Raw genomic sequence first — 23,994 nt, 5'->3', positions numbered from 1 at the left:
CCGCCCCCCGAAATCTTTTCACCCGAGTACTGAAGTACTCGAAAATCGCGGTGCTCGATCGAGTAATTACTCAAAACGAGTAGGTTCGCTCATCTCTAATCATTATCTGTCCTCAGCGTTATCACTGTGTGTTATCTGTGGTGTTACATAGAACTGCAGGTGACATCACTGTGTTATCTGGGTAAACATGGCCGCTTACATTACACTACAGTACTGTTTTACTAGCGCCCATAGCGACACTGGAGCAGGGTGAGTAGCGTTTCAGTATCAGGAGGAGGAGACGCTGAGCAGGAGATCACGTGTGCCGCGGCCGCCAATGAAGCTAGAAGCAGCCAGTGAAACTAGAGGCAAAATTCTGGCTTGAAAAATCTGTGACACTGGAAACTGACTAAACTAGAAGAAAATGAAACTAGAGGTTTGACTGTATATGGATTTATTATAAATGCAGCTCCACCTTTCTTTATTCTCTAGCTTTTCTCAAAACCTACATTTTCAAATGTGACTTCAGTAATCCTGATTATCCCATTTTCATTAATTCTTGAAGCAGAGATATCAGCAGCTATGTGAAGATTTTATGGTGTATTTCTTCCAGGAATAAGAAAACTTCATCTCTTCAGGGTTTACAAGTCATAAATGCTCTTATAGAGCTGCAAAAGAAAAAGAAAAATATCACCAGTGACCAATGACAGGAGGAAGCTTGTCAATATCAGGCTTAGTTCAGACTTATTTTGTCCTTACATTTAATGTATACGCTGGGAAGGCTCCCGGCTTGTATGCCAAAGTATCTATAGGGCCCCATGTAGCCAGTATATGATTAAAACAATGTCATTTGGGTTATCTTCTGCATGCCTTTTTTTGTCCTGTAAAAAAACGTTCAATCTAAGGAACTCTGTTTCACAATGAGTTATGTATGCCACTGAATGCCTCCACAAGGACATACGTCACAGCCTTCCATCAAAGGTATACATCAGGGAATATTCCTGGTATATACCTTTAGAGTTGGGGTGTCGAACCTTTTGGTGTCTCTGGGCCACATTTGAAGAAGAAGAGTTGACCTGGGCTACACATTAAGTGCTCAAACACTAACGATGCAGGGCATCTTTCCCTGCAGTCCTGCACACAACCTCCAACATTCTCAACACAACTCCCATCATCTTCCACAAAACCCCCGTCATCCTCCACAGTCCTCCAAGCAATCCCTCATCATCCTCCACTGTAGCCCCAAACAACCCTAATTATCTTCCAAATACCATACGCCGCTGCTAAGCCATATAGTCTCCAAACTGGAGTCAGTGCTTGCTTCTGCATGCGATCCTGGACACGGAACCTATCCAAGTTCACAAGCATTTCGAGGTCACACGGCATTGGTTGGCCAAGATGAGATGACCATCTCTCATACTCACATCGATACTGGATAGAAGCTGTCGGGACTCGGGAGAACAGAAAGGAGAATCGCTGCCACGTGCTGGACCTGGAGTGACTGAGTGAGTCAGACGGTCACAGAGCTGCCTCGTCATCTGCATGAGCCTGTCCATAAGTGAAAGGTCACAGCCCATGGTGGCCTGGTACCGCATGTGGCCTAGTGACCTTCAGACTCAGCCTGCGTGAGCCACACTCCCCTTTGGACCACATTCATAGCCATCCTGGGCTGTGGAGTCAAGGAGCAATGAAAATAAAGTTTAGGCGGTATTCCAATTTTGTAATGTTATTTAGTATTTAGAAGTGTTTGACTAGCATAGAATATCTGTGAGCATTATAATCATTGGGGGTCCAACCTTTGGGACCCCCCTTAATTCCAAGATGGGTACATGGAGATTTTTCATTCCCACTGATCCAGAAGTCATGGCGCATCCTAGTGATCTTCCTTCACTTCTAAAGGGCAGGGAAACCCCTTTAAATGACAAATGTGGCTGTACTGTATCTGTAATAGAAATTACATAAAATTCTAAAAAATATTATAAAACATTCTATATTTTTGCTGTAGATAAACCCAGAACAGTTACAGGGAAAAATTCCAGCTGCCGGGAGCATGAAGGCCACACGGAGTGTGCATGCATAATCCAGTCATCTCCAACTGCAGATATCCAGTGGAACATTAATGAAAAAGTATATTCTTCCAACCACAGCGATAAAGAATTGAATATTTTCACTGTAACAGTAAATGCAGTGACCAATAGCACCCTGATCCTTAAATCCAGCTGGATGAATATCCGGACAGTCCGGTGCATGAGCTCTAATAAGCATGGAAGGCTGGAGCTCCTATTGTTAGAGGGTAAGTATTTATAAGGCACTGAAAGAGAATTAAATATATATTCAAAAATCACAGCTATATTTACTGCTAGTAAGTACCGTACATGGGGAGGTACAAACCAAAACCTAGCAACATGCAGAACAGGCAACATGCTATATGGAGGAGATGGCACTGATGGAAAATACAGATCAACAACCATTTATATGCTCATCATATATTGGAGGGGGGATGGGGGGGCAGATGCTTATTATTATACTTGCACATAATAAAGCATGCAATGGGTGCTAGTCATACAGATACATGTATTGCACCATGTGGGCTATTAATAATGCCCATACTATTAAATCCAGCAGGCTGCTCTGCACCCTATAAGTAACATAGTATGTGAGGCCGAAAAAAGACATATCTCCATCCAGTTCAGCCTATTACCCCACAATGTTGATCCGGAGGAAGGCAAAAAAATACACCATACAGATATAAGCCGATTTTTCCCCATTTAATCCTTTGCAATCCAATTTTGGATTTAGGGTTTCCTAGGGGGTTTTATCTTTCTGCCATTATACAATGGCGCCATCTGCTGGCTAGAGCCAGTACTGATGTATGGGAAATGCTGGAGAGGCCCCCGACAACAGAGAGGCCAGTGATATACAGTAAGATTACCCTGCCGGGCGTCTTTCGACATCGAAGCTGTACAGCTTTCAATCAGAATGTCTTCAGACATCAGACAGTGGATTGGAAAGGGTTAAGGAGAAAAAAAATCCGTCCTGCCTCCAACCCGAAAATCAGAATAAGGCCTCGGTCAGACGACTGTTTTTTGCCGCGATTTGCGGATGCGCATGCGATCTGCGCATATATAGAACCATTGCTTTGCAATGGGATCGGTCACATGTCCGCTTTTTATGCGGATGTCCGATAAATTATAGGACACAAGGAATCGCAGATCGCGCCTATCTGCGATCTGCGATTCCTTGTGTTCTAAATATGCGCTCAATGGGGCCCGCGGCAGCAGCGCCGACCCCATTGAGAACATATACTACAATGATCATTCTCCTCTGCCACAGCTGTAACAGCTGTGGCAGAGAAAAACGATGTTCGCCCATTGAATTCAATGGAGCCGGCAATAAAATATTAAAAATATAAGCCCTTCCCTGAAAAATATTCCTAAAATGTGTTAAAAAAATAAAATATATATATATAATCACCTTGTCCCTGCAGCCGGAGTTCAGCCGCGGCCGGACGGCAGTTCTCCTGAACTGCTCTGAGTAGTATTCAGCAGGCGGGGATTTAAAATCCCCGCCTGCTGAATGGGCTGCCTCTGATTGGTCACAACCCTCACCAATCAGAGGCAGCTCTCACTCACCCATTCATGAATTCATGAATGGGTGAGTGAGTGCTGCCTCTGATTGGCTGAGCGCAGGGACCAATCAGGGGCAGCTCTCAGCTGTCATTCAACAGAGAGATCTCTGTATTGTCCCCGGATATATTTATACATAGTTTTAGGTCACCACTCAGCCGTCTTTTTCTAAACTAAATCCCAATTTTGATAACCTCTCTGGGTATTGTAGTGCGACCACTTTTACACAGGAATGAGCATCGCTAGTGGATGAAGCTGGAGTGGGCTGGAGATTGTTATGGTCAACCCGCCTTCATTCACAGTAAGCAGGCAGTCATTCATAAGTGAACTATTTACACAGACCGATCCATCACTCAACTTGCAGAAACTGAACGATAAACGAGAAGTGAACGACTTCAGTTCAGTTGTTCACATTCACTGTTTAAGTTAATGAGAACGACTGAGCGATTGGCAAATGAGCCAATGATGATTTTCATGCCTGCATGAAATGAACACAAAGTCAACAAATTATCATTCCATCGTTTAAACGACAGAAAATAAACTATAGTCATAGATCATTTTCACTCGTTTAACCCCTTCCCGCCCTAGGACGTACCGGTACGTCCTGAGAGCCTGGTACTTCCTGCAACAGGACATACCGGTACGTCCTGGGGATAGCGTGAGATCACATAAGATCCCGCGCTATCCCACAGCGGGAGCCGGCTGTCAGTCACAGCCGACGTCCCGCTGCAACAGCGGGGGGGGGGGGGGATCGGAGATGCCCCCCCCCCCCCGCTGTTAACCCCTTCCCTGCCGCGATCTAAGTAGATCGCAGCAGGGAAAGAGGTCACAGAGGGAGAGCCTGGCCTTTCACCATGGCAACTGGACGCCAGACACTGGCGTCCTGTATTGCCTATGCCTATGATCGCTGTATAAGCGATAAGGCATGGCAGAGCAGTAGCTCTGCCATGCCTTATGACAGCGATCATAGGCACAGTGCTGCAAGTCCCTCAGAGGGACTCAAATAGTGTAAAAAAAAGAAAAGAAAAATGTAAAAAAAAGAAAAATGTAAAAAAAAATGTAAAAAACCCCCTTTTTTTATGCTTTTTCTAATATTGGCATAAAAAAGGGGGAAAAAAATTAAAACCCCACATATTGGGTATTGACGCGTCCATAACGACATGTACAAAAAGTTGAACATGCTTTTTATTTTGTACAACAAAAATCGTTAAAAAAAACGTTAAAAAACAGAGGCAAAATGCTAATTTTTAGCATTTTGCCTCCCAAAAAATGCAATAAAAGTGATCAAAAAAGCCATAAATTCCCCCAAATGGTACCAATAAAAACTACAGCTTGTCTTGCAAAAAATAAGCCCTCATAGAGCTCCGTACATAGAAAAATAAAAAAGTTACAGGACTTTGAATGCAGCTATAGAGGAAAAAATTTAGTGTGTGATTTATGCTGCATGATTAACGCTGTAAGAAAAAGAAAAAAAAATCTATGGCAGAATTGATGCGTTTTCTCTCCCTATTATCATAAAAAATAAAGTTTTACGATATAGTCTACGTACCCAAAAGTGGCACCAATAAAAACTACAGCTCGCCACGCAAAAAACAAGCCCTTATACAGCCGCGTGCACGGAAAAATAAAAAAGTTATGGCTTTTGAAAAATGGAGATGAAAAAATACCAAAAAAATCGCTTGGTCCTCAACGCCAAAATAGGCCATGTCCTTAAGGGGTTAAAGGATTTCCTAAATGATAATTACTCTGTGTAGAAGTGCCTTTAGATAAGACCTCAATTTGTACTGTCAACAATTCCTCAAGAGTAGATGTTGTTATTTCTTCTTTCTCCTCATTTTATATCTTGTTCCCCTGCCTTTTGCCACTTCTACGGACACGTGCTTTGACACTTGGCCATGACACCTATTCACACCCTGTAATTTATTACTAGGTGTAGAAGAGTCCATATCAGAGATGTCACTATGGGAATCCCCAGTGTCCAACTGAGAAGATGAAAAAGAAACACGCAGACTCTTCAGCGCCACCAATAGAATGTCCTTTTTAAAAAAATAGATTTCATCTTATTATTTTTCTGATATACGGACCTTTTCACAAATAAATAGAGATGAGCGAGTATACTCGCTAAAGGCAATTGCTCGAGCGAGCATTGCCTTTAGGGAGTACCTGCCCGTTTGAGACCAAAGGTTCGGGTGCCGGCGGGGGGCAGGGAGCTGCGGGGGAGAGCGGGGCGGAACGGAGGGGAGATCTCTCTCTCCCTCTCTCCCCCCCGCTCCCTCCTGCTGACTGCCGCTACTCACCGCTCCCCCGCTCCGGCATCCGAACCCTTCGTCTCGAGCGGGCAGGTACTCGCTAAAGGCAATGCTCGCTCGAGCAATTGCCTTTAGCGAGTATACTCGCTCATCTCTACAAATAAACCTTATCATTCAAATTTTTGTTTCTTTCTAGATATAATGGTTTTTTCAACTTTTTCAACTGTGACTTTTTTCATGAAACCTGTGTACTCAGGCGGCATGGAAAACTGCTGGAGTGAACCTTAAATGTCCCAAATCTCCTCTTTAACAGCACATCATTTACTTTCCTCATAAACAATGATTAAGTTCATTAATTTCGAGGAACATTCTGAAAAAATCTGATGTCAGCCATTAGTGGCCCATTTACAGGTAAAGATTGTTGTGCAAAATTAGTTCAAACAATCGAAAATGTACAATAATGATTTTGTCTAAACGCGAAGCCATTGAGCACTATGCATTCACTTTTCGTTTGTTGCTCATTTTCAGCTGGCATAAAAATCATTGGTGGTTCGCTCACTTTTCGTTGTGTCGAAACGCTCCCCGCTCAGTGTGTGACATAGAATGTGAAGCCCCGAGCGAGAAGTTAGTGACTCTCAACGGTGGTCTGCCTGTCTAAATATTCTGCATGACTGCGAACAACTAGCGGTGACGCCACTCGCTCGTGCCCTTGTTTAGCCGACAGTCGTCCTGTATAAATGGGGAATAAGAAATTGCAGTGGTATTGCAGTTGTGTTTGGTATCACTGCTTCATTTCAGTTGGGCCAAGTTGCAATACCAAACACAACCTGTTGACATAAGTGGTGCTGTTTCCAGAAACAATCAAATGCCTAGTAATTTTTTTTTCCCGCCACTTAATCAGGCTACAGCATTGGGATAATTGCTGCTGTCAGCTGTGTAACTGTCGTTGTGCTGTTGCTTATTGGAGGCTTCGTAGTCATGCATCATATCAGAAAGTAAGTTTCTCTGTTATACGTTAACATATTGGGGTTCTGATAGTAATATAGGTTTGGTGACATTGCTTTATTATTAGTACAGACAAAATATGACAGTTCTGATCAAAGGGTATGAAACAGAAAGAGTGCCACTTATGTCTATAGTCAGTGTGTGGTATTGCATCTTATCCCCATTCAATTATATGCAGTGGGGCTGCAATATCAGACACAACCTTTAGACAGGGATGGCGCTATTTCTGGAAAAAAGCAATTGTGTTCAAGAATTGTTGATCACCATATAAATAGTGCCCTATAGCAAAATTCAGAATGGAGCCCACCAGCACTGAGAGCTCCTCCAAAGGCCTCTTGTAAAGTTTATGTCCTCCGTTCCATTTTTATGTCCAAATTTCTGTGCTGATTAATGTAACAATATACAAGTGAGTTCAGAAGTATTTGGACAGTGACACAATTTTCATAATTTCGCCTCTGTATGTCACCACAATGAATGTGAAACAAAGCCATCAATATGTGACTGTGGTGTGGACTTTTATCTTTAATTCAAAGGGTTTGAAAAATATTAGAAAATATTGCATTGACTGTTTAGGAATTACAGCCATGTTTAACATAGTCCCTCCATTTTCATAGGCTAAAATGTAAGGCCTCATGTCCACGGCAGGCGTGGATTCCATGTACGGAATCCTGCACGGAATCCGTCAGTGACCGCGGCAGGAGGGCATTCATACCTATGCGGGCAGGGGGTGGCGTCTGCGCGGACCCCTCTTATTCTGGGTTATCTGTACTGCGGATGGTCCCCACAGCTCGCCAAATCAAATCCGCATGCTTTAATGCAATTGCGGAGGGCCCATGTATCCCTATGGGTGGCCTGATTTATGGATCTTCCGCCCGGGTGACCAGTGAGGATTCTGCAAATCTGATCTGCCTGTGAACATCGGGCCTACATTGGACAAATGAATCATCCGGTGTGTCCCATTACTTAATTTAATAAATTAATTGTCAGAGTTGTTTTTTCATTGTAAATTTGTGCCCACTACCACAATCCATACTTCATTAATATACTTACTGTGGTGCCGATCTGGCAGCACGACATCGTGCGGATGTCATCTTGAAAACATGTCATGTGAGCTTCTACATTAGAAGCACTGATCTGTTTACCAGATGACACTGATGACATGTCATGTCAGGCCTCCTATTGGCTGCAGAAGACACATGGGTAAATAACCACATACCCGCTGCAAAATTTAAACAACCCCCCGAAAGACTAGAGTGGCAGCGGAGATGTTTTTTTTCTTTACTTTGTCATCCCCCCACTGCCACCAATGTTGTTATTTTTCGGAAAACCCTTTTAAGGACATAAAAAGTCTGGATTTGATTAAAAGAGGCTCTTATCACGATCTCCTTGCAGCACCTCACTGAGCACCATAAGGTTGTGCATGTCACAATGATTGAGACATCGTCTCTTTAAGCGCTGATTTATATTTGGTAGCTATTCATGGGAACACTTTAGTATGTGACCAAAAAGTGCTAATAAAAGTGAAGGTGGCCATCATTAGGCTGAAAAATGCCAAAACAAAACTGTCATAAAATGTTGTCATCAGCAGTGATCTCTATAGGGAACTCTGTCACCAGGACTCTCAACTAGGAGTCCATCATCAGTTATCTTCTGCAAGGGATCCCACTATATGAGAAGGCTTAGATGATACATGCAATAGGCTTAAACCAAACCATGCAGGAATATAGAATGGAGCTGCTTTCGTCTTACTGCTGTCCCATTCTTTCACATTTGTACATCCATATTTAAAAACTGGAACAAATGTTAATGTTTCCTCATAGATTTGTGCATTTTGAATTTGTCATTTTAATGGCCTTTTGTTCTTTTTAGGAAGAAATTGGCAATGAAACCAGAAGACAAGAAGGAGATCAATGTGGATGACTGCAGTGTGATTTATTCCAACTCAGAAGTGCACATTTATGTAAGTGGACCTGATGTGCAATACATTACAGAACTATTTAATTAAAGAAGTTCTCCATGACATCAGATATTGGTAGAAGTACCTCAGAATGTTCTCTCCAGGAATACTATAAGTCTTCTGCAATCAGTAGGGTATCCTCGTTTTCCGAATAACTGGAGGTTTCAATGTCTTTGACATTTTTTAAGAGTGTTTCTTAGGAAACCCTCTGAAAATTCTTGTGCTTCCCATACCCCCCATCCACAATGTTCCATATCATTTTGTAAAGATAAAGTGCTAAAGTCATACAACCTGCTTCGGCTCAGAACCAACACCTCGTTCTCTCATAGAATGCTTATCTTTCCTTAAATTCGAGCATCTTCAAGTCTATATAACGTTTCCAGAATACGCTCGTTCCGTGGTCAAGAGCCTCCCAAAGTCCTAATCTACCCAATAATAATTGGTCTTACACAAATTAGGCTATTACCATTATCATCTGCTATGAACCATAAGGACTAACGCCTCTTTCGCTGTGACTACTATCTGGCACTTCAGTGTCCGACAACCGTCCCAGCGATGATCGCTTCTGTGCTTTTACACAGGAGTGATCATTGCTCAATGACTGAAGATGGAATGGGCCGGGGACCATTCCAGCCCGCCTGCCTCCATTCACAGTAAAGAAAAATACAAAGAATCAAGGTTTCTATGAAAGATCCAATCAGCGATTTATCGCTGATTGGTCTTTCACTGCATGCTTTCACATAGCACAATTATCGTGCAAACCACTCAATCTAATAAGTGATTTGCACTACAATCATGCCATGTTAATGGGGCTTAATTTTCTACTTCCAAAACTTACCAGCCTAAGAGCACTTTTATATGGGACGATCTGTCAGACACAGATGCCCGACAGGTCGTCCCAGCCATAATCGGTCCTGTGCTTTTACAAAGGAATGAGCATTGCTAGTGAATGGACATGAAGTGGGTCAAAGATCATTCCGGCCGCCCGCCTCCATTCACAATTGTCAGGCAGTTGTTCATAAATGAATGACTGTTTACGCGAGCCGATCCCACATACAGTTTTCTGCATGCAGAAACTGAACGACGAATGAGAAGCAAACAAATTTTAATTCATCGTTCAGTCGGGGCATTTACACTGAACGATAATCATTCAGATTTCTGCTGGATGTATGAATGAGGGCAATTTATTGGCCTGCCTAAATGGGCTCTAATGGCAATACTCAAATGCATTTTACCTGTCACTTCACAACGAGTCATTCTACATTTCTATACTTATAGAAAGATAAGTCTTCATATTTCCCTCTTAAATCCTCTAGTAATCTTATTATCTTCTCACCTCCTTGCTTGCCCCGACTCAGAATTTTTTTCCTTGTCCTATTAGATTAGTAACTGCATTTATAAAGGTTAAATAGCTTTACATCTAACCAGAGGCGTAACTTGAAGCTTCTGTGCCCCAGTGCAAAATCTGTAACTGGGCCCCCAACTCTAATGCTTTTTGCATAGTACTGGGTTCCCAATATGGAGAAGAGAGGCCTTATGCGCCCCCTAAGGCCTCATATCCATGGGGAAAATCAGGCCAGCTACGGATTCTCCATGGATTATCCTGCCCCACGGACATGAGCGCTGAAAAGAAGAATTAACTCATCTCTCGCACGCTCCGGATCTTCCCTTCGTCGCGGCTTCCTCTTCTCTCAGTTGCGGCCGGATCTTCTTTCTTCGGCCCGGCGGATGTGCACGGCACGTCGGTTGCGTGCCGCGCGCATGCGCCGGCCAGAAGAAAAAAGATCCGGCCGCGACGGAGAAAAGATGAAGCCGCGAAGAAGCGAAGATCCGGAGCAGGTGAGTATATTCTGATTTTGGTCTCCTGCGGATCCGGACGGGTGGTCAATGCATCCCTATGGGATGCGGATCCACATGCGGGTGATCCGCTGCAGATCCTAAATCATATTTTGCCCGTGGACATAAGGCCTAAGGCTCCTAGGCCCGGGGGCAACCGCATCCCCTGCACCCTCTATAGTTATGCCCCTGCATCTAACTATCCATCTCCCTCTCAACTCTAACTTATGTATCTACAAAAAAACTATTATCAACCTTGGTAGAGAGATAATAACTGCACCTGGGCCCTGGTATGTAAGCTGATGTAGAAGCCCCATTGCCATATGAGAAGACACAAGTAAAATAAATTACACATTATAGTTCGTGGACCCTGTTACTGATTTGACATTGGGGTCCTAGGACTAATTTACATTTGTGACTTCTACCTTCAACCATTGAATCTATTGCCTTGCTTGTCCTAATGTATCATGTTTCTGTATCAAGTTTTTGAGTTTTTATATGCACCTCTCTATGATGCAATGGACAACACCACATAATCTGTTGGTGCCTTCTAATAAGGAGAATTGAGCAGTTCCCTTTTTCTGAGCAAACACACAATGAAATTATTTCAGCACTGAAAGGGAAATATTTCAGTAGACATTTAACACATGCGGATGTTGCTGTGAATTTGTCACAGATTCTCTGGTGTCGAAAATCCATCCTGTGTGGATGCATCATTATAGTCTGCAAGATACTGTATGCTATAAAGGTTTGATAGGTGGAACTCCCATATTTAGGACATCCACCTAACAGAGGTCCTTTGACTACTGTGCTGCAATCAGGATAGGGAGAAGTGGCTTTGCATTTACATGGGTCTCTATATTGAAATCTATTGGAGCTATGAGACCAGTTTAGGCATGTACATATGCCATAAATGCACTATCCTACCCAAAGTAGTTGGACATCTGAGCAAAAGTCAAAAGCAGTTTTTATTTCCATAGGTTAATACTTAGTGGGCCTTTGTTGGCCCAAGTGACATTGGATGCTTACCGTGGCATACTTTCTACTAATGTCGGATACACTTCAGCTGGTATTTCCCTTAATTCACCCTGCAAATGTTTGGTGACTTCTGTCAAAGAAAATGTATTGGCACACTTACAATGGTGAAAGGAGTGTAATCTTTGGACAATGGAAGAATGTTCCATGGGGTGACAAATGACACTACTCCATCTTCAAATCAGATGGATGGACCTGGCTGTGGAGGATGCTTGGGGAATGTCCTTTGTCTGAGTGTGTTAAAACAACAGTTAAGTATGGCAGAGGTTCTGTTATAGCCTGGGGATATTTTACATGACAAGGTCTCGGTCTGCTGGTTGTAGTGACAAGAACCACGAACGCGGAGATATACTCTGACATTCTAGACAATGATGTGCTGTTGACAATGTGGTAATACTCTGGGAATGGTCAGCAATACAGATGAGCGAGTATACTCGCTAAGGCTAACTACTCGAGCGAGTAGTGCCTTAGTCGAGTGTCTGCCCGCTCGTGTCTAAAGATTCGGGTGCCGGCGGCGGGCGGGGAGCGGCGGGAGAGAGCGGAGAGGAACGGAGGGGAGATCCCTCTCTCCCTCTCACCCCCCTGCTCACTGTCGCAACTCACCTCTCACCCACGCCGGCACCCGAATATTAATACAAGAGCGGGCAGATACTCGACTAAGGCACTACTCGCTCGAGTAGTTAGCCTTAGCGAGTTTGCTCGCTCATCTCTAGTCAGCAATACTTCCAACAAGACAACGCGCCTTGTCACAAATTCAATGGCGGTTTACATTGGTTTAAGGATATGGATGTCCCACAATTGGACTGGCATGCACAAATTTCGACCTGAACTCTACTGAACATATTTGGGATGAATTGGAACATCAGGTCAGGAAATATGAGAAAGTCTTTGCGAGAACTTGCCAGGTGTTTACAGGATGAATGGAGAAATATATCAGCTGAAGTGTATTAGATGTTAGAAAAAAGTATGCCAGGGAAGTATGCGATGTCATTAGGGCCAAAGGAGACCCTACTATGTATTAACATATGTACATAAATACCACTTTTGATTCTTGCTCAGTTGTCCAATTACTTTTGGTAGGATAGTGCATGTTTGGTTTGAATACTCATTTAGGACTTCTTGGCCTGCAGAGTCTAGGTCTCCAGTACAATGCAAACACATGATATATATACAGCCATGGGAAGCATGGTGGTTAGCACAGAATCTACGACATGAGGTTTGAATAATTTTCCCATATTCCTGGAATGTTTTGGCTGCTCAAATTGTCTTAGATACTCCAAAAACATTCTTAAGTTAATTGCCATCTTGAAACTGGCCGCAGTGGGTGGGTACAGGCTTAATGTATTATAGAGAAATGGGATGATCCCCACTGAAGACAGGGACCGATGTGGTTTGGACAGGATTGGTATCCTGATGATGTGTTGATTTGGAGAGCGGGGCCCAAACGAATGAGATTCGGGCCAATGTAGCGAAAGGCACTCATAGTACTGTCCATCCACTCTGACTAATACAATGAGTTCTGAGTGTCCTGAGTACCCAATGCATTCACATTGAGCATCTCATCGGATTACATAAGATAAGGTATGATCCTCTGTAGTCAGAGTGCAGGTCACATGGTTTAAGAGAAGGACCCAATAAAGGCTAAAAATTTGGGATTAAAGCACTTGCTAAGTTTTTTAAGAACACTACTGTGTACTGGAACACAATTTTAAATATAGGTGGGAAAACAATTTCTGGTTGTGTTTCTTCAAGGGGTAAGATTATATTGGGACAATATAAATGACAGATAATAAATAAGCAGACACTATAATTTTCAATGTAACTTGTATTTATTGTAGGGTAATCAAATGACGAAGATTGGGACTGGTTCAGTTGATTCAGTGCAGGATGACAGCGACACCTGTTCATATATGAACGTCGAAGATGTGGAATATACGACCATTAACTTCTCAAAGCTGGAAGCTAAAAATGCTGTAGAAAATGATGAAATCGAATATGCAGAAGTCAAGAAGTAGTTTCTATATATAAACTATATACAGTAAATGTGGTCAATGCCAATCTATCTGGGCTCCTATCATGTACTTGTACTAGTTTTCTTACTCAAAGTTTATGTCTTTCCTATACTATGTACAATCTTTGTCAAAAAAGTCCCTCCCCTAGAAGGAGTTGTTGGAATAGAATGAAACTTTCTGTCTGTGATTGTAACATTGATATGAGTAAGTAATTACAATATTGGAGCAAAAGGAGAATTTATTGTGGAAAATTGACCCCCTGAAGGAAGGCTCTAGTACCCTGTTGTACTGCCTCTAGCTTGGATACAAGATGTGATATAGGTGAGCATGAAGACATACAGAATCTGTATGGTATCCCGCGGCAATTCAGTCCACATTTGCTGTGTAACCGAGTCTCTAGATCGTGCAAACTCGTAGCCTGTTGAAGTTGGTGTCCCAAATAGTCCCCTGCATGTTCTATTGGTGATAAATCAGGCCACGAAATTGTGATAATGTTGTATTCCTCTGACACCTTTGTGTGTACAGCCAAGCATTATCCTGCTGGAAAAGGCCTCTTGGAAGCCTTGTCCATGAGAGGAACACATGTGGCTGCAGGATGTCTTGAAGATATCGTTGAGTTGTCATTGTTCCTTGTACCACTAGGTGTGACCGACTGTCATATGCGATGGCCCCCCAGACCATCACACCAGCAATGTGGGCAGTGTGCCACTCTAACGCTCGTCACTGAAGACAACCCAATTCCACTCAATAGCAGTCCAAGAGCCTGGAAATAGTTCCAAGAGACACAGGGTCCTATAATGATGATGGTACCTATCTCTGGATGGTGAAGAATGAAACAGTTGGAGCTGCCCATGCTTATTGGGTGATCTCCACTGGGGGTCTGTTGAGGGCATCGAGAGCCTGGTTGCCTTGTGTGCATGCACTCATCATTCTGACCAGACTAGTCCCAAAACCTCCTAATAGTCTGATCAGAATGACCCAGGTGGCAGGCAATTCATCAACACAACCATCTAGCTTCTCACATTCCAATAATGCACTGCCTCTTAAACTTTATTAACTTGGAGAAACCTCTTAGATTGTGTCGTAGAAGCATTCCTAGTGGTCAACATACTCTACCCAAGTGGAAAAAGAAGTCCACTATACACAAGCAGCCTCTGAAAGCCTTTTCATAGGACAAGGGGGGAACCACTTTTAGGTCCAGGTAACTGCATGCCGAGTTTTGTAGCAAAACGACAACTTCTTCTAGGGGCTGGATTGTGTTACCAATGGCTGTTAAATTAAGAAAAAAATACATACAGCCTCATTTTTATTATAATTTTTTAATAAACTCTCTCCTTACATGAATAAAAAAATGTCAAAATAAGAAACAAGTAATTCTAATCTATCACACTAAGAAATATGAGGGGATATAATGTAAATACGTATGCCCCCCGTATCATCCAGAAGGTAAAAAGATTGTTTGCTTTTGAGCACATTTTATCCTTCACATTAAATAGAATGGTAAGGTTTGGCAACTGACATCTTTACTTTATAAAAAGGTACAAGAAAGCAGGTTTGTCCTCTCTCTCCTTTGGTCTTCAACATAGTATTACAGATACAGGGGAGAAGGGTAAGAAGAATTGTGAATTAATTTATTTACTGCTAATGCTATATTTGTTTGGATCAGCTTCTAAGGATATAAAAAGGGAGAATTTATCAATCCATTATCATCAGTTTTATGGTGAAAAAGTCTCATATTTTGGTGCGTGCCATATTTGTGCAAAGAGTTGCAACTTTTTTTTTCAATTTCATGCTAATTTATCAATTCTAGGAGAAAATTGGGTGGGGGTTAGCAGATAGGTTCAATGTCTTCTAGTTGAAAGATTTACTATACATTTTGGTAGAAACTGAAAAATTATAGTGAAAATCTATTCCAGCTTATTGTTGCTGTAAGTTTGTTTTTCTTACCCTATTAACCCATCAACCAAAGGAAGAAGAGATGACAGCACTGTTCTGCAGGCCTTAACACAGCTATGGCAATAAGGATACTAATAGTCCCAACCTGAGAGTTGGAGTCGGTTGTCAGTGACGGCCATCACATATTGGCGTTGGAGAGGAGGACAACAGAGGAGACTGACAGTAATTGTGCAGCATCTGAAAATATTAGAGTCATCTGTGTCCCTGCTTTGATGTGGACTATGAAATAACTCCTACAGACTTTAAGCTTAATGTTAGAGGACTCTTTTCAGTAAACCCTACATTATTCCATTGGACCATACTTTCCAGAGGGACTTGGATGTCCATCTTTTAGCTTTCTGCCCTGCAGGCCATGCTGATGGTTGAGCTATGAATCTTACTACTGTGGATCTGAACTCTCGCTGTTGACCTTCGTCTCTGGACAGCAAACTCAACAGATATATTGTAAAGCCGATTGCGGAAAAGATATTACTACTGGGGACCTTTCTCCACATCATCTAGTCTATTGGTAGATTACAATTACAGTGGAAAAGGAGAGGTAGAGCATCTGTTACCATTGTCACTGGAGACAGAATTTGTGATATTAACAACCTTTTTCTACAGTGACTAACTTATTAACCTACTAGTGGATTACAATTGTCTTTGAAGAAGAGGAACAGTATGGCTGCTACCCCTGCTGTTTAGGGACAGAACTCTTGCTATCACCTTGCTAATACGTAATATATGTATGCTTGCATATAGATACAGTATATGTCACTGACGATTTGCAAGGCAAATTTTGGACAACAAGAGGTTGTGCTATTGAAGGCATTTCTCTATTGAATGGAACCATCGGTGAATTATAATTTTACCCAAAAGAAGGGTAGAATACTTGTTGTTGTCATGCTTTAAGATAATAGTCGTAATCATGCAGTATATTCTTTTAAAGATCAAATAGTTACTATATGTGAATAAGATAATTATCATTAACAACTCCAGGGTACTTAGGGCATTCAATATCCCTTTGGTAAACAAATATTTCTTAATTGAAACATTTTAGCTGTTATAAGAATAGTGTCAGGGATCTGGGGGCCGGGTACGGGATTCCCTGAAAACAACCCACTACCCCTGTCCCTACCTACTTGCCCCCCTGGGCTAAGCCCCAGGACGACAACTGGGCGACGGTCCCTACACTCACTAGGGAAGCGGGGCACTGGGACCGATACAGACAAACACTGGAAACAAACGAACACAGAGGAGAGTCAGACAGTCCGAGTCAGCAACTGGAGGGTACGAGGTACAGAGGGGTCAGGCAAAGCAAAGTCGAGTCCGAAGTCCGAGGGTCAAAAGCCAGGAGCACAATCCAAATATGCGGGTGTAGCCTGGGGACAAACATACACTGGCAATGCTGGGAGGAAACAGGCATGTTTAAATGCTGTCAGAACTCCCGCCCCAGCAGCTAATTAGGGCGGGCCCTGCCAGCAACCAGACCCAGACATAAGGCAACGAGTGCGGAGATCCAGACATCCAGCAGCAAGTGCAGATCATCCTAGTCAGGATGTCATGGCAACGGGGATGGCATCAGCTGCATCCCCAGCAACTCGATTACCCAGGCGCCGCCCCCTGAGCACGGGAGCATGCGCCCGGAGCCAGTGTCCGGGACCCCGACGGCCAGGGGAGGTAACCAAGACCGGAGCTCCCCTGCGCCGCACCTGATCAGTTCGGGTGATAGGACCGGTGGTGCGGACACGGAGACTCCGAGAGCCGCTGGTCCTAACAAATAGATCATCCCACTCTTGATTTCTAGAGTAGTTACTATATGTAGATGGTGTATAGTATTTTATAGTGAACAGCAAGAAAGACAAGATCTTATTGGAATGGGGTATGGGATAAAGTGGGCCTGTTTCTGTGCTAAGTGGTTCATTCATACAGTTCTCCCCATTCACATGATACATCTATTGTAGTCTGTAATGAAGCTGTATTAGTTGATAACCAGTATTATTGCTGTTGTGCTTTATGTACGAGTTGACTGACTGTATTCTAGATTGATAATACCATTATATTATTTCTAATACAAACCAAAAGGAAGTAACTTTACCAGTTGGTAATAAAATGTAATTAGTTACACTCATCATCTGTGTGTGTCATACATTCTCTATTTTGTATGTTTACATCTCTTTATTTAAGACGAGCTACTAGAATGGATGAACTTGGTACTACGGCTAGATGCGCACCAGCGTAAAAAGATGTATATGTGTTAAGTCCACAAAAAATGGATATTTTCTCATATGTGTGCAGTTCTGTATGCCATCCATATGCAATCCATGTGTTTGTCTTTCTTATTTCAGTATGTCATCCATTTTTCATGTAGTTGAGGTCTCTTTCACACGGGCTACAAAATCACACTACAAAATCATTGCTACAAAACGCATGTATGTGAAGCCCATGGTCCCCAATGGGTTCTTTCACATGAGAGATGGTTTGTAGCCTGAAAGAACCCATTGGGGACCATGGGCTTCACATACATGCGTTTTGTAGCAATGATTTTGTACCCCGTGTGAAAGAGGCCTTAAAGGGGTTCTGTCATTACAATCTGTATTTTTTTTCTCCAGTAAATCTGCCCTGCCAACACACGCTGTGGTAAATAACACATATAAAACGTTTTTTTCAGAAGTAGCACTTACCTAGGCTCCATTTTTCACCTCCATGCTCTGTTTACATGTTCAGCCCCTCCTGCTAGGTCATCTCCCAGCACCCCTTGCTGTGCTGACCACTTCCGCCCTCACAAAGCTACTTCCGCCCATCCAGTGCAGTGAATAGTCCTGCCTGCAGTCTACCAAAATCTGCTAGTGTTTCTCCCTTCCTCTGTCCCTGAACACCCAACACTTCCCAAGGGCTTCCAGATCTTCCTTACAATCTTCGGCTGATTTTACATAAGTGAGCACTATTTCAGTCCAAGTAACTCAGACCAACTTTTCACAAGGCAAATATGCAAGTGCATATATACAAACACACATACATACATACATATACTCACACACACATAGATATATGTATGTATATGCTTGTATATACACAAGCAGAGAGATGGGTAGCCGCAGAGACGCAGATAGAGATACACACACACACTAGATATTTATAAAACACACACATTATATATATATATATATATATATATATATATATATATATATATATGAGTACACATACATACATATATGCTGTCCTTGTCTGCAGGGGGGGAGAATGGAAGAGCCAGAGGAGCAGGAACTGAGCTGCCGCCCCCTCACCACTATTTGCAATGGGAGGGGAGGAGCGGGGGCGGAGCTAAGCGGCGAGACTTAGCTCCGCCCCCGTCTCACCCCCTCCTATTGCAAATAGTGCAGAGGGGCGGAGAGGAGGCAGAGAGGGGGCGGGAGCTCAGTTCCTGCTCCTGGCTCTTCCATCCTCCCCCCCTGCAGACAAGGATCTGCCCTGCTGATGCTCTGCTCTCAGTCCCCTGTTGTCATGCTCCCCTGCGGTGCTGTAGCCTCCGCTATTGGTCCACTGCTCCGGCTGTGTCGTTCCCCTGCTGTGAGCCTCCGCTGTTGTACCGCTGCTCTGCCTTCTCCCCTGATGCTCTGGCGCTGAAGGACCCCCACTCTGAAGCTCCTGTGTCGTAGGAGCCTTTGCTGCTGGCCCGCTGTTCTGCCTTGTCCCTTGATGCTCCTCTGCGCTGCCGCTGCTGTGCCTTCCGGTACCCTCCTATCAATGCGCCCAGCCAATGAGGAAGTGGGGGCGTCACCTGGCTGTGAAGCAGCCCAACAGTGGTGTACACCCACTACTTCCCTGCCTGGGCAATGAACGCTACGTCACTAGTGACGTATGCGTACATTGACCTGCAGGAAGCAGAATGTAGCGCAATGTACGTTACATCACCGGATCCAGCTAAATCAGGCAGCTGCAGGTCACGTGACACAAGCTGCTAGACGATTCAGGAGAAGATTTGGGAGGAGAAGAGGAGAGGTAAGGTTGCCTGGGGAGCAATAGGTAAGTATATAATTTTTTGTTTTTAATGACAGAACCCCTTTAAAGAAAAAAAATACTGAAACAGGCTCAATTCTATTTTTTATGCATCTCTAAGAAAAATGGACAGCATAAGGCCCGAATATGGACTGGACAGCATTTGGATGGCATCTGAGCACTGTCTGTTTTTTTTGTATCCCCATTAACTTGAATGGGTGAGTCTTGTCTGCAGATCACATCAGAATAGTGCATGCCTTGGTTTTTCTTCTTGCGTTCCAGAAAATAAAACGGATGTGTGTCTTGCCACATTGACTTATATGGAGATGTGAGTTATCTGAGCCTGATCCATTTTTTTAATCAGTCAGTCTGAAAAAAACACTAGTGTTTTAGAGACCTATTTCATAGAACGATACAACCTAGGAAAAAAGGTCAGCCTAGTCAGACCTGCCCCTCCTGAAAAAAAAAAATAATTAAGATTTCTTCAATCAGCAATAAATAAATGTATCTGGAGGAATAAGGTCTCTAGAATTTCACTACTTATATGATATAGAGCAGAAGGAGGGGGAAGCGGACAAGCCATCCCTAGCTTACGTTGCATATACAGTTTGGTAGGTACAATTAGACATTATTGACTGGGTAAAAAGAGGGGGAAAACACCTGGAAAGAAGTAAAGCAGCCCCTAGTACTGAACAATTTATTGCTCAGCCTGCTGGGTACACGCATGTTGAATACTAGAGATGAGCGAGCACCAAAATGCTCGGGTGCTTGTTGCTCGAGTCGAGCTTTCCGCGATGCTCGAGGGTTCGTTTCGAGTAACGAACCCCATTGAAGTCAATGGGCGACTCGAGCATTTTTGTATATCGCCGATGCTCTCTAAGGTTTTCATTTGTGCAAATCTTCAAAACCCAAAAAAAGTGATGGAAACAACACAGATACAGATAGGGCAGGCGAGGGGCAACATGCAGGGCTGCATCTCAGGCTCCCAGGTCCCACTATTAAGCCACAATAGCGGCAAGAGTGAGCCCCCTCCACAACAATTTTTACTTTGGACAAACCCTCATTAGCAATGCACACCTTAGCTAAGCACCACACTACCTCCAACTAAGCACAATCACTGCCTGCAGGACACACCGCTGCCTCTTCTCCTGGGTTACATGCTGCCCAACCCAGTGCACGACCCTGCGTCCGCAGCGCACACAAAAGTGTCCCTGCGCAGCCTTCAGCTGCACTCATGCCACACGCTGGCCTCATAGCTACACCACCCTCATGTCTATTTATAAGTGCGTCTGCCATGAGGAGGAACCGGAGGCACACACTGCAGAGGGTACGCAGGGACAGGTAGCGACCCTCTTTAAAAGGGGCGGGGCAATAGCCCACAATGCTGTAGAGAATCGATGAGAAATTGACGTTCGATCTTCATTCCAATTCTGTGCCACCTCCGTCAGGAGCTGCAAACGTGGGCATGAGTTACATAGCAATGGGTAATCCATGCGCCCGCACAGTGTTCATTTTGTCTAGGTGTCGCATAGTTCAATCGACACTGCAAGAGGAAAGCTATCTGCACCCAGGACATAGGCCTCTGCACAAACCCTCAGAAATCGCGGGCCTACAGCGGACTCCAATGCTAGCGTAGCTGTGAGTCTCATTAGCGCTGTATTGCTCCTCTAGTTTGTCCCAATGCAGTGCCCCGGATAGCTGAGCTAACGTGAGATAAAGTACACATTGGCTTCGGCCCTCACTCCATGCCCTAGTCAGTCTGGCTTTTTTTCATAGTCACAGGCAGGAACAACTCCGCTCTGGGAAGTCTGTGTGGACCCTCAGCATGGGTGGGGCCCAGGAAGCCACCAACGGTACAGAAATAAATACAATTGCAGTGCCCCGGATAGCTGAGCTAACGTGACATAAAGTACAGGTGGGCTTCGGCCCACACTGCATGCCCCAGTCAGACTGGGTTTTTTCTTGGGCCAGATACGCAGAACACCGCAATGTGAAAACTTAGTGCAGCCATACTATGCACAGACCCCTGTAGTATTCCTGTAGCAAAGGTATAAGCTGACCCACTAACAGTTGTGTTGCAGAAGACTAGGTAGACCCCAGGAACATTTCAGTTGCAGCAGTATAGACTGACCCCAGTAATATTTCAGTAGCAGCAGTGTAGGCAGAGCCCAGTAACATTTCAGTAGTAACAGTATAGACAGACCCCAGTAACATTTCATTTGCAGCATTATAGACAGACCCCAGTAACATTTCATTTGCAGCAGTATTCACAGACCCCAGTAACATTACATTTGCAGCAGTATAGACAGACCCCAGTTACATTTTAATTGCAGCAGTATAGACAGACCCCAGTGACATTTCAGTAGCCGCAGTATAGACAGAGCCCAGTAACATTTCATTTGCAGCATTATAGACAGACCCCAGTAACATTTCATTTGGAGCAGTATAGACAGACCCCAGTAACATTTCATTTGCAGCAGTATAGACAGAGCCAGTAACATTTCAGTAGTAACAGTATAGACAGACCCCAAAAACATTTAAGTTGCAGCAGTTTAGATAGACCCCAGTAACATTTCAGTAGCAGCAGTGTAGGCGGAGCCCTGTAACATTTCAGTAGTTAGAGTATAAACAGACCCCAGTAACATTTCATTTGCAGCAGTATAGACAGAGCCCAGCAACATTTCAGTAGTAACAGTAAAGACAGACCCCCCAAAAATTTCAGTTGCAGCAGTATAGACAGACCCCAGTTACATTTCAGTAGCAGCAGTGTGGGCAGAGCCCAGTAACATTTCAGTAGTAACAGTATAGTCAGACCCCAGTAACATTTCATTTGCAGCATTATAGACAGACCCTAGTAACTTTTCATTTGCAGCAGTATAGTCCGACCCCAGTAACATTTCATTTGCAGCATTATAGACAGACCCCAGTTACATTTTAATTGCAGCAGTATAGACAGACCCCAGTGACATTTCAGTAGCAGCAGTATAGACAGACCCCAGTAACATTTCATTTGCAGCATTATAGACAGACCCCAGTAACATTTCATTTGCAGCAGTATAGACAGACCCCTGTGACATTTCAGTAGCAGCAGTGTAGGCAGAGCCCAGTAACATTTCATTTGCAGCATTATAGACAGACTCCAGTAACATTTCATTTGCAGCTGTATAGACAGACCCCAGTAACATTTCAGTAGCAGCAGTAAGACAGACCCCAAAAACATTTCAGTTGCAGCAGTATAGACAGACCCCAGTTACATTTCAGTAGCAGCAGTGTAGGCAGAGCCCAGTAAGATTTCAGTAGTAACAGTATAGACAGACCCCAGTAACATTTTATTTGAAGCATTATAGACAGACCCCAGTAACTTTTTATTTGCAGCAGTATAGACAGACCCCAGTAACATTTCAGTAGCAGCAGTGTAGGCAGAGCCCAGTAACATTTCAGTAGTAACAGTATACACAGACCCCAGTAACATTTCATTTGAAGCTTTATAGACAGACCCCAGTAACATTTCATTTGCAGCAGTATAGACAGACCCCAGTAACATTTCAGGAGCAGCAGTATAGACAGACACCAGTAACATTTCAGTAGTAACAGCATAGAAAGACCCCAAAAAAATTTCAGTTGCAGCAGTATAGACAGACCCCAGTAATATTTCAGTAGCAGCACTGTAGGCAGAGCCCTGTAACATGTCAGTAGTTAGAGTATAGACAGAGCCCAGTAAGATTTCATTTGCAGCAGCATAGACAGACCCCAGTAACATTACATTTGCAGCAGTATAGACAGACCCCAGTAACATTTCATTTGCAGCAGTATAGACAGACCCCAGTAACATTTCAGTAGCAGCAGTGTAGGCAGAGCCCAGTAACATTTCATTTGCAGCGGTATAGACAGACCCCAGTAACATTTCATTTGCAGCAGTATAGACAGACCCCAGTAGCATTTCAGTAGTAACAGTATAGACAGACCCAAAAAACATTTCAGTTGCATCAGTATAGACAGACCCCAGTAACATTTCAGTAGCAGCAGTGTAAGCAGAGCCCTGTAACATTTCAGAAGCAGCAGTGTAGACAGACCCAGTAACATTTCAGTAGTAACAGTATAGACAGACCCCAAAAACATTTCAGTTGCAGCAGTATAGACAGACCCAGTAATATTTCAGTAGCAGCAGTGTAGGCAGAGCACTGTAACATTTCAGTAGTTAGAGTATAGACAGACCCCAGTAACATTTCATTTGCAGCAGTATAGACAGACCCCAGTAACATTTAATTTGCAGCAGTATAGTCCGACCCCAGTAACATTTCAATTATAGCAGTATAGACAGACCCCAGTAACATTTCAGTAGCAGCAGTGTAGGCAGA

The 23,994-nt window shown here is 43.5% G+C and overlaps 1 protein-coding gene across 1 annotated transcript in view; it reads left to right on the top strand.

Moving 5' to 3' along the window:
• The window catches only part of LOC136632280 (sialic acid-binding Ig-like lectin 16), a 38,305-nt gene extending 23,522 nt beyond the window's left edge, over positions 1-14,783 (top strand). The window contains exons 10-13 of the mRNA XM_066607056.1: positions 1,985-2,272; positions 6,756-6,849; positions 8,729-8,819; positions 13,526-14,783. Coding sequence (XP_066463153.1) covers positions 1,985-2,272; positions 6,756-6,849; positions 8,729-8,819; positions 13,526-13,702 — 650 coding nt within the window. The 3' untranslated portion in view covers positions 13,703-14,783. The remainder of the gene's footprint in view (positions 1-1,984; positions 2,273-6,755; positions 6,850-8,728; positions 8,820-13,525) is intronic.
• Positions 14,784-23,994: the final 9,211 nt, after the last annotated feature.

The sequence above is a fragment of the Eleutherodactylus coqui genome, chromosome 6 (genome assembly GCF_035609145.1).
Source record: "Eleutherodactylus coqui strain aEleCoq1 chromosome 6, aEleCoq1.hap1, whole genome shotgun sequence".
Classification (NCBI taxonomy): domain Eukaryota; kingdom Metazoa; phylum Chordata; class Amphibia; order Anura; family Eleutherodactylidae; genus Eleutherodactylus; species Eleutherodactylus coqui.
Note: the sequence above shows the minus strand (reverse complement) of the source record. Positions and strands in the feature narration are given on the sequence as shown.